Source organism: Microtus ochrogaster, chromosome 8 (assembly GCF_000317375.1).
Source record: "Microtus ochrogaster isolate Prairie Vole_2 chromosome 8, MicOch1.0, whole genome shotgun sequence".
Lineage (NCBI taxonomy): Eukaryota > Metazoa > Chordata > Mammalia > Rodentia > Cricetidae > Microtus > Microtus ochrogaster.
This window is the reverse complement of record NC_022015.1, coordinates 25,657,144-25,668,745: the sequence shown is the minus strand read 5'-3', so window position 1 is coordinate 25,668,745 and position 11,602 is coordinate 25,657,144. Positions and strand designations below refer to the sequence as shown.

The following is an 11,602-nucleotide window of genomic DNA, read 5'->3' as shown; positions in this document are numbered from 1 at the left end:
AACTCTGTAGACCAGGCTGGTCTTGAACTCACAGAGATCCGCCTGCCTCTGCCTCCCGAGTGCTGGGATTAAAGGTGTGCGCCACCACCGCCTGGCTGTGTAGTCTCAGTTGTGTAGCCATCTTCAGTGTTTTCAGTTTAGAAATTGTCACTTCAGAAAGGAGTCCCGTGCCCAACAGCATTGATTTCTGCATGCTCCCCTTTTTCTTTTAATCTCTGGAAATCACTAATCTGCTTTGAGAATTTGTCTTTCCTGTTTTGTTTGTTTGGTTTTATTTTTAGAAAGAGGAAAGTCTCACTTTGGCTCTCAGTTCCAAGGTACATCATCATGATGGGGAGGTCCTAGTTGCAGGAGTGTGAGGCAGCTGCTCACCTTTTGTTGGATATGTTGTCAGGGAGCAGAGAGGAAACACACTGCACACTAGCTTCTTCCTCTTCATGCAGTTGAGGACCTCAGTCCAGGAGAGAACGTCATTGATCATTTACTTTCAGTGTGGGTCTTCACACATCAACTGACCTAACCAAGAGAATCCCTCACAGGTATTACCATAGTCTTGTCTCCTAGATCTGCTGAGATTGTCTTGAACTTGAGCCCTTGTAGGAGAGCTGTGCCGGATGGTTTTGCAGGTTTCTTCTTGGCTCATTCCATGAAAAATTATCTCCTAAGGAAGCTCCCTGGATTGCTTAGTTCAGAGGTTCAGTCTATCATGGTTGGGAGCATGGCGGCATGCAGGCAGGCATGGTGCTGGAGAAATACCCAAGTGTCCTATATCTTGCAGGAAACAGGAAGTCAACTCTATTTTGTTGTTTTTAGAGATAGAGTCTTATGTATTCTTGCTGACCTGGTGCACTTACTATGTAACCCAAGCATTCTTGAACTTGCTGTGATCTTCCTGCCTTAGCCTCCTAAGGGTTGAAATTGCAGATATGTGCAACCATATTAGCTGGTTTGTCTGTTTTGGATATTTCATATGTGGCCTCTGTGTCTGGCTTTTTTCACTTGCATAATTTTCAAAAAGACCCATCTACATTATAGCTTGTCATGACTTTGTTTATTTATGTGACTGAATAATATTCCATTGTACGGCTATACCATTGCTTGTTTATCCATTCATTGATGAATTTTAGGTTTTTTTCTTCTTGCTTTTACTATTGTAAAAAAGTTTGTGTGGAGGTACATTCTCATTCCTTTGAGTATTTACATAGGACTGGAATTGCAGAGTCAAATTACTGTATTAATACCATTAGAGTATTTTCTTCATTGGCTGCTTTCTTATATTTCTACCAGCAGTCAATATGAGTTTAAACTTCTCCATAGTCTCACCAGTATTTTTATTTATTTATTTATGCATTATGAGACAGTATCTCACTATACAGTCCTGGCTGGCTTGGAGCTCATTTTCGAAACAAGACTGACCTCAAAATCATAGATATCCGGCCCATCATTGCACTGGTTTTTGTCCTTTGCCCACCCTTGTCAGCCTGAGTGTATGAATCATTTCCTGGTTGCTTGGAAGCAATAGGTATTCCCACGATGCCAATGATGGGCCCTTCTCCTCCTGGGGTGATGCCTGGGGGACCCGCTCCTGGAATGAGGCCACATGCCCATGATTCCTGGGCCTCCAATGATAATACCTCCTGTTCTCCATATGATGGTACCCACTTGGCTTGGTATGACTTGGCCAGATGGGTAAGAGTAGGTCTCTTCATCAGTTTTGTATTTCTTGTTCTGTTTCACCAGGAGATCACAGTGCTGAGCCTGAGTGTCTTCTAGCTGCGTGACAAGGGAGGCTTCCCCTTTCCTGACAGCATAGTTTTGAAGGAGAAAGTGGGATAAAAAAAGTACAGTTTTCATTGTGAAATATGAAAATAAAATTGTCAGCTGTTTTTGTTAAAAAAAAAAATCATAGAGCTATGCCTTTCTCTACCTGCTGAGTGCTGGGATCAAGATGTGCACCATCACATGTGGCTCACCAGTGTTTTTTGTCTTATATTTTAAACCTGCTTGTGTGTGTGTGTGTTCACGGGTGTGTCAAGGTACTTGTGTCCAGCTTGGAACAGCCTTGAGTGTTCATTCTCAACTCTTCACCTTGACTGAGAAAAGGTCTCTTGTTCTCCGCTGCCTACTCTGGGGATTCTTTTGTTTTTACTTTTCATCAATAGTGGTTCTCACCCTTCCTAATGCTGTGACCCTTTAATACAGTTCCTTGTATTGTGGTGACCCCAACCATAATATTATTTCAATTCTGCTTTATAACTAATTTTGCTACTGTTATGAATTGTAATGTAAATATCTGATATGCAGGATATCTGATATGTGACCCCCTAAAGTGGTTACAACCCACAGGTTGAGAACCATTGCTCTTGGAATACAAGGATTACAGATGCATCCTATCCCATCTGGCTATTTGAGATTCATGGGTGCTTTGAGGTTCTGAACTCAGGTCTTCAACCCTTGTGTAGCAAGCACTTTACCCACTGAACCATCTCTCCAGCCCTGATTCTGAGATTTTTTTTTTTTTTGATTAAGGTTTTTGGCAGGTGAACTTAGTTGTTGGTATATATTTTCTTTTTCTTTTTTTTTTTGGTTTTCAACACATTATCCATGTAGCCCTGGCTGTTCTGGAACTCACTCTGTAGACCAGGCCAACCTCGAACTTATCAGAGATCCTGCTTTGTCTCCAAGTGTTGGGATTAAAAGCTACCACTGCCGGGCTTGGTATGTATTTTCCTATGTGTTATGTGATATCTTTTTGTTAACAGCCATTGCTGATCTTTGCTTGTATTTATCTGCTACTAATCTTAGATTGGTATTTTTATTTGCTTGTTTTCTCTCTTATTCTTTGTGACTCACTGTCATCTGTATAGCACCCTTGTTTGGTCTTCAGGAGTAATCTGTCTTCTTGTTCCTCTATTCTTATTCCCTGGTACTTTCAGGATTTCTCTTTTTGGTTTTTATCAGAAAAACTGTAATGTGTGTGGTTTTGTTTGTTATCATCTCAGTTTGTGTTTGTGGTGCTTTGGGCCCTTTATTCAGTATTGGAAAAATCTCAGTCATTTCTATTTCTTATTCGTGCCCATTCTGGTTTCTTCTTCTCCTCTGATCTCTTATATCTGTAAATATTTTAGTTTTCATGTTAGATCATTACGTTTCTTTTCTGGTGTTTTGAGACAAGATTTCTCTGTGTAGCTTTGGAGCCTGTCCTAGAACTAGTTCTGTAGACCAGGCTTGTCTCAGACTCAAAGAGATCCACCTGCCTCTGCCTCCCAAGTGCTTGGGTTTAAGATGTGTACAACCACACCCAGCTCTTTAGGGTTCTTTCTCATTTGTCATTCTGTTTTAAAGAGGGATATTTTCTTCACTAATTCTTAAAAAAAAAAAAAAAGCCAGATCGTAGTAGCTCAGGCTTCTTATTAACTCTTACAGCCTACATTAACCCATAATTGTTGTCTCTGTTAGCCATGTAGCTTGGTACCTTTTATCAGCGAGGCATTCTCATCTTGCTTCCTCTGTGTTGACTGCAGACTGACTCTTTCCTCTTCCCAGAATTCTCCTGTTCTCGTTGCTCCGCCTATACTTCCTGCCTGGTCACCCTGCTTAATACTTCCCGCCAGGCTACTGGCAAATCAGCATTTTATTAAATTAATACAAGTGACAAATCTTTACAAAGTATAAGACCATTGTCCCACAGCAATGCACGAGGTGGGCATGGTGGTACTTGTTTTTTCGCACTTCAGAGGCACAGTAGATGAATCTTTGAATTCAGTGCCACCCTGTTCTACATAATGAGTTCCAGGCCAGTCAGAGCTACATAGTGAGACCCTGTCTTTAAAAAGTGTGTGTGTACATACATAGCTGCACTTATATATTAAAATAAAAAAGCATATATATCTATATACTTGCTGTATCTAGTTGCTATAGCCATCAAACCTACACTTGAGTTTTTTGTTTTAATTATTATACATTTCAGTTCTATTTTTATTGTTTGGTTTGTAATTAACATTCACAGTTCTTTAAAATCTGCCTCTAGTAATTTCTTTTATTTTTGTCTTTGGGGCCTGTTCCCCCCTCCTTCCTTCCCTCCCTCCTTCCTTCCTTTTTTGTTTTTGAGACAGGGTTTCTCTGTGTAGTCATGACTGACCTGGAACTCACTCTGTAGACTCAACTGCCTTAAACTCAGAGATCCATCTGCCTTGTCCCGAGTGCCTGAATTGAAGTCATGTACCATCACCACCTGATTGGGGCCCGTTTCTCTCTTCAATTTCCTCCTTGTTTTTTCTGATTGTTTATTGTTTCTTAGAATGTCCATTCATTTTTCAGCTTGGGGAAAATATTCTGTGCAGGAACTGAATATGAAAAGCAATGGTGATAGTTTCTGGCTCTGAGTGATTATTATGGAACCCAAAAACATCAGTATAAGTTTTATAAGTTGTATTGAATAGTCCACAGGCATGGGAGAAGGAACTGCCAAAAGTCCATAGAATCTTCTTAGGTTTTTAGTCTTCTTAGGGAAGAAATTGTGAGAAATGAGAAGAAAATGAATGTTTCCAATGGTAAAGGTAGAGGCAGCTGAGAGGATTGGATAGTAGACCTTCCAGCAGAAACAGAATAGAGGTGGTGTGGTGGAGCTCATCTGTAGGCCCTGTACTCCGGAGGTACAGGAAGGAACCTCCTAAGTAGGAGGTAAGCTTAGGCTATATAGAAAGTTGAAAGTCTGCCTAGACTACAATGAGAGAGGCTGTCTCAAAACACCAGGGAACGCAAATGATTTGTGGAAAATAGTTGGTCTTTGTGGCTACTGAGTTTAGAGGATAACTCAGTCTCTTAGGGTTGAAAAGTGTTTTCAAAATACAGTTATTTTTAAAAGTCTAAATGTAGGCTGCCTTTTTTTGTTGGTGTTTTTGTTTGTTGAGACCTCAGAGTCTCCCTACGTATCCTTGACTGCTTGGAGCTTCTGCCTGGCCTCAGATTCAGAGATCTTCCTGCCTCTGCCCCCCTGTTCTGGGATTAAAGATGTGCACCACATTATTGACATTAGGTTAAGTTTTGAAGGACATAGCCATTTCATAAATAGTGATGCCCACCATGAGAATTTCAGACCATACCATAGTTTGCAACCTTTGTTGTTTTTCTTTGAAATTCCTGTAGTATAATGAGCAGCGTGATTGGTGGTGGTGGTGGTGGTGAGAATGGCAGTTACTATGCTTCTGCCACAGGTACATACATGTGAGGAGGGTCCATGCCCAACAGTAAACCCTCAAGCTCAGTGATCCCTCTGCAGTTCCTGCCCAGACTACCTCACAGGCCTTTCACAAAAGTGTGAAATAGTTGAAAAAAATGGAAAAGCACTATACAAATATCAGGTGATTTAATTATGTGACTGGTAGAAAATTAAATAATTTATAATTTGCTGAAGGTAAACCAAGTCATGACATGCATTTAATTTATTCTTATAGCTTACTGGGTTAAGTAAAATGTGAGCTAATTCACATGTGAAATTGAGTATAGCAGCATCAGAAATTAATACTACATTTTCAGCTCAAGGGCTTATACATTATTTTTGAGAAATGAATTTTTTGAAGAGAAATCAGATATTACAGAAACAAAAAAAGTCATGAATTTAAGCTTTTGGTTTCTGTTTAGAGTACAATAAAATTTAAATATGGATAATTGGATATTCTATGACAATTGCCCTATGACAAAGTTAAAATAATTCTAGATTCAAAGAATATTATAATTCATAGCCAAAATACATTACAAGTTTTAAAGTAAATTATGAAATTATTTCTCTGTCTCTAGGTGAAACATGGTTTCTCTAATGTAACTGGGATTGATTATTCTCCTTCTGCAATTAAGCTTTCTGCAAGCATTCTAGAGAAGGAAGGACTATCTAACATTAACTTGAAGGTAACTATTACTTATTACTATAATATTTTAAGTAATATTTTAAAATAAGCTATAATGTTTAAATATTTTTAAAGTATGTTAATCTGATGACCTTTTTGAATTTGTAAATTAAGATCAATCATAAATAATCTAAACTGAAACATTTAAAAGTAATCATTAAAAATTTAATCTAAGGGTAGAGAGATGGCTCATTGGTTAAGAGCACCAGCTGCTCTTCGAGAGGTTCTGAGTTCAATTCCTAGCAACCACATGGTGGCTCACAGCCATCTATAGTTTTATCTAATGCCTTCTTCTGGAATGCAGGTATACATGCAGATAGAACACTCATACATAAAATACATAAATAAATCTTTTAAAAAATTAATTTAGTTTACAGAAATTACTCTTTTTTTTGTGTGTGTGTGACAAGAGTCCTACTGTATAACCCAGGCCAGTCTCAAACTTGATATCTCCTGCTTCAATCTAGCTGGATTATAGGCATATACCACTGTGCTTTGTGGGAAAATATCTTCTTCATTGTGTATGTATATATATTTGTGTGTTCATACAATACCATCCATGTTTGTAAAAACATACAGTACTTGACTTTGGATTAATCATATCAAAAAGTTGTAAGTGTTGGGCGTCCTTTCTGCAGTGCTGTTCTCTGACTCAGATTCTGTTAGAACTGGAGGCTACAGCCACTTCAGCTGTGACTATGGCAGGATTTGGTTGTTTTTATTTCTCAAAGAAAATTACTTATATTTTAAAAAAGACTTGTAAATGCATAGGATGTTATTAATGTAAATTCAGACATTTTTATTTAATTCTTTGTCCCACTTGGCTTTAATTGTCAACTTGACATAGCCTAAAGTCATCAGAGATGAAAACCTCAATTGAAGAATTGTCTTGATTAGATTGGCCTGTGGGCATATCTTTGAGGATTGTCTTGATTATTAATTGATATAGGAAGGCCCGGCCCACTACGAGTGGCACCATCCCTAGCATAGCTGGACTATATAAGGAAGCTACTAGCCAAGCTTCAGCCTGTGAGAAAGTCAGGAAGCTTCAGGTTCCTGCCTTGAGTTCCTGTCGTGACTTCCTTCCTGGCCTATGACCTGGAACAAGAAAATAAAATAAGTCCTTTCCTCTCTAGAGTTGCTTTTCGTCTGAGTGTTTTCTCACAGCAACAGAAGGAAATTAGAACACTTAAAATCCAAGGAGTCAACCTTGTTTCTTTGCCTCACCACTCCCATGCTACAAAATAGTCAGAGTGAATTAAATGAAAATTGGCTTACATCTCTGTTTTTTTTTTTTTTTTTGTTTTTGAGACAGGATTTCTCTGTGTAGTCCTAGCTGTCCTGGAACTCACTCTGTACACCAGATTGGCCTCTGCCTACTGAGTGCTGGGATTAAAAGTGTGTGCCACCACCACCTGGCTTTCATTACTGTTTTGCTTACAGACCTTCATTGGCTCCCCTTTGTATTCAGCATGGAACCTAGATGGCACAGCTGGCTTTAGAAAGCCCTCTTCCTTGTGCTGGAGTCCAATGTGTTCCTTTTAACCTGTTAGATAAGAACTCTGCCACTGAACTCCATCTTCAGCCCTCTTCTCTTTTCTCTCCCCCCCCCCCTTTTTTTTCTTGACATGGTTTCTCTGTGTAGCTCTGGCTGTCCTGGAACTCTCTTTATAGACCCAGGCTGCCCTCAAGTTCAGAAATCCTGAGTGCTGGGATTAAAGGCGTATGCAATCAAGGCTTTTATTTATTGTGTGTGTGGTGGACAGATACATGTTCCATTGAGACAGTGGTGGGTCTCCTTCCACCATGTGTGCTCCAGGGATTGAACCTTCTAGTTTGTTGGATTTGGTGGCAAGTGCCTTTATCTACTGAGCTCAGGCCCTATTTTTATTTTGTTTAAGATTCACGTATTTTTATGTGTATTGGTGTTTTGCCTGGGAAGGCCAAAAGAGCTGCAGACCCTCTACATCTTGAGTTGCAGGTGACCATAGGCTGCCATGTGGGTGCTGATAACTGAACCTAGAGTCACTGAGGAGCAGCCAGTGCTCTTAACTGGTGAGCCATCTCTCCAGTCCCAGTTTTTGTTTTCCTAATAGTACTTTATTTAGAACATGTTTTAAGAGATATTTTATGGTATAATATTATTAAGCATTTGTGATTTGTTTTTTAAAATTTAAATTGCATTTATTTATTTTTGTATATGTACTTGTGTGGACATTCACGTGTTCATGAATTGAGATAGAGTACAACTTGCTAGAGTTGGTTTTTGCCTTTCATCATGTGAATCCTCGGGCTCAAGCTTAGGTTTGGTGGCAAGGCTTTACCTGCTGAACCATCTTGCTGGCACTATCTGAAATAGTATCATTATCTATCTTATTACATTTATTTTTTTATTTTGTGTGGTGTGTAAATGCACTACAGCATACTTGTGTAGGTCAGAGGACACTGTGGGAGTTGGTTCTCGCTATCATGCCAGTCTTAAAGATCCACTCAGATTGTCTAGTTTGATGACAGACTTTACCCATTGAGTCTGAACCTTAAAATACTATAAAGTTTTAAAAAAAAAATTATAGGTCTCTGTGTGAGTATGTGATTGTGAGTGCAGGAGAGTTCAGGATGATTCTTACATGATGTGGTGAGGGGCCTTCTGCATCATAGCAGACCAGTGAGCTTTATAACAATGCCAGTCCCTCATTAATTCATAATCTGTTCATGAGGAAAGAGCCCTTATGATGTAATCACTTTCCAAGGGGCTCTTCCAAATACTGTTAATATATGATTGTGTTTAGATTTCCAATGTGTGTATTCTGGAAGATGCTCTTAAACAGTGGCAGCTTATGTATTGTTTGTCTCTCCCTTTTTAAAACACAAGGCTACTGTATTCTAACACAGGTTTCTTTACTTACTCTTCTACTTACTGTTATATCCTGTATCTAATGAGTAGGAATGTCATGAAATGCCTTTGGAATCCAAGAATGTTTTGTATAGGTGTTTAGCAAGAGGATGTCCCCAGAGTGAGCTCTTCTTGTAGTCTTTATTTTGATTTACATGTAATGAATTCTGTGCCTTGGCTATGAGAGCAGGAAAGGTTCCCATCTTCAAATAGAAGGACATGTTGAGTGTACTCTGCTGGTGTGTATCTGCAATTTCATTCAGCATTGTAGCAGAAGCAGATCTAGGAGAGCCTGGGCTACATGTGTGAGACCCTCTCTCCTTCTCTCTCTTTTCTCTCTCTCTTTTCTCTCTCTCTCTCTTTCTGTCTCTGGGTATGTGTATGTGAGACCCCCCCCCCCCACACACACACAAAAGAAGCACACATGCCAATACATAGTATACATTTTAAGGGTTGATTTAGATATTTACTTTCATTACTAAAATTGTATCAATGATGAGATTTCTGTGAGTTCAAGGCCAGCCTGTTCTGCAAAGTGAGTTCTAGGATAGCTGTTATACAGAGAAACCATGTCTTGAACCCCCTCCCCCAAATTTTAGAATTAAATTCATTAGTAACTTTTTGTATTACAAAATTAAGGCACATCACTATTTCAAATGCTGAAATCCTATTAGGTGGTTAAAAGCAGGATGCTGATGAATTATTAAAAGCTAAAGCACAGGACATTTAGCAAGTAGAGCAATCATAGTTTAAATAGTCCCTTAATTTCTTAAGCTTTATGCCTGTTGTAATATCCATTAGTAGCTTTGTGAGCTGCTGAATCAAAACAAAGGAAAATTTGGTAATTCTTTATTTACTTTAAGCCTCTCAGTGGGAGTGTAAGTCATAAGTTTTATTTGCAGTGGCCTGGGACCAAATAAATTTTATCATTTTGATAAATATGTTAAATATTTTCATAAGAATCAACTTTTTGTATACTGGGCTTTTGAGCCAGTATTCCTGGCTTTGATTTGTTTCCAAATTTGTAGAGATTTAAAATGTCCAGGAAACACTATCAAACTCTCTTCTAATTTTGGCTTTAATGATCTCGGAAATAAAGCACATTAAAGTTAGCTATAAAGTTGAAAATATGTTTATTATATGTAAAATGCCATCATAATGGACTCTTTTATCTCTAACCTTTACATGTTGTCACTTAAGTTCTATAAAGATTGTGTTAATTGTTCTCATATGAACATTCATTTCTAATATAGGTAGAAGACTTTTTGAGTCTTTCCACAAAGCTGTCTGGATTTCATGTTTGTGTTGACAAAGGGACTTTCGATGCCATAAGTCTTAATCCTGACAATGCAGTTGAGAAGAGGAAGCAATATGTGATGTCTCTCTCCAGGGTGTTGGAAGTAAAAGGCTTTTTTCTAATAACCTCTTGTAATTGGACCAAGGCAGAGTTGCTAGACGTGTTCAGTGAAGGTAACTGGCTGCATGGGATTGAATGTTTACTTCCTTGGGTTTTATACTTCTGCTTGGCTCCCCTGTTGGGTACAGTATTTTACATTTCTGGTTGTGGGAATTGCCTGCTTTTCTTCTGTGTTAATGACCTTGGTAATAACTTTGAACTGTGTATACAAAGCACAGAGAAGTAAATTGGTTGGGATCCAAGGGCCTTTTTAACCTTTTTCCCAGAAATCCTGGCAGTTAAGTACTAAAATTTATGAGCTTGTAAAGACCAAGCTCTTTATTTAAGCAATGCAATCTTTTATTTAAGCTGTATGATCTATCCTGAGATTCAGAGCACATGTGCTGTGCTTTTGACTTTAGTGAACTAATTTGTGAATCTACACTCACGTAAATGGAAGTACATGAGGAATGATTTACTTTTCTTTTTCTTTTTTTTTTTTTGGTTTTCTGAGACAGGGTTTCTCTTTGTAGCCCTGGCCATCTTGGAACTCTTTCTGTAGACTAGGCTGGCTTCAGACTCACAGAAATTTACTTGCCTCTGCCTTCTGAGTGCTGGGATTAAAGGTGTGCACCACCACTGCCTGGTGAATGTTTTAATTATATGTAGTTTTTATGGTTTGCGTTAGTGGTCATTTAAGTATTTAGGATTTGTCTGTTTCTTTCTTTTTTTTTTTTGTTTGTTTTGTTTTGTTTTTCGAGACAGGGTTCCTCTGTGGCTTTGGAGCCTGTCCTGGAACTAGCTTTTGTAAACCAGGCTGGTCTCGAACTCACAGAGATCCGCCTGCCTCTGCATTTGTCTGTTTCTAATATATAGAACAATTATTTTTAACATTGCAGAAAAATGAAATGGGGAATTAATAATCATTCTGCATACTGATTCTTGAGGAAGTTCCTTTCTACCTTGTGTGTGTGGGGGGGGGTGTGTGTGTGTTGAAGCAAAGCTTCTCTCTGTAGCCCTGACTGTCCTGGAACTTGATCTGAAGACCAGGCTGGCCTCTAACTCACAGAGATCCACCTGCCTCTGCTTCCTAAATGCTGGGATTAAAGGTTTATGTCATCACTGTCTGACTCCTTCTGCCTTTTTTTATGCCAGGCAGGATTTTTTCCTGCCCCATTAGCCAAAGGTAATACTCGTACTGTCTACTGAAAGGGAGTTTTGTGAGCCTTAAGAATCAACTATCTCGGGGGCTGGAGAGATGGCTCAGTGGTTAAGAGCATTGCCTGCTCTTCCAAAGGTCCTGAGTTCAATTCCCAGCAACCATATGGTGGCTCACAACCATCTGTAAAGAGGTCTGGTGCCCTCTTCTGGCCTTCAGGCTTACACACAGACAGAATATTGTATACA

The 11,602-nt window shown here is 39.0% G+C and overlaps 1 protein-coding gene across 7 annotated transcripts in view; it reads left to right on the top strand.

Annotated features, from left to right (window-relative positions):
* The window catches only part of Eef1akmt2 (EEF1A lysine methyltransferase 2), a 46,187-nt gene that overhangs the window by 16,577 nt on the left and 18,008 nt on the right, over nt 1–11,602 (top strand). For 6 of the 7 annotated variants that reach the window (XR_001229004.2, XM_005351398.2, XM_013347895.2 and 3 more), the window contains exons 4-5: nt 5,800–5,907; nt 10,053–10,269. Coding sequence is in view for 6 of the 7 variants with exons in the window: in XM_005351398.2 (XP_005351455.1) it covers nt 5,800–5,907; nt 10,053–10,269 (325 nt within the window). In the remaining variant the exon portion in view is untranslated. The remainder of the gene's footprint in view (nt 1–5,799; nt 5,908–10,052; nt 10,270–11,602) is intronic. The other variant, XM_026781566.1, reaches the window with a different exon arrangement.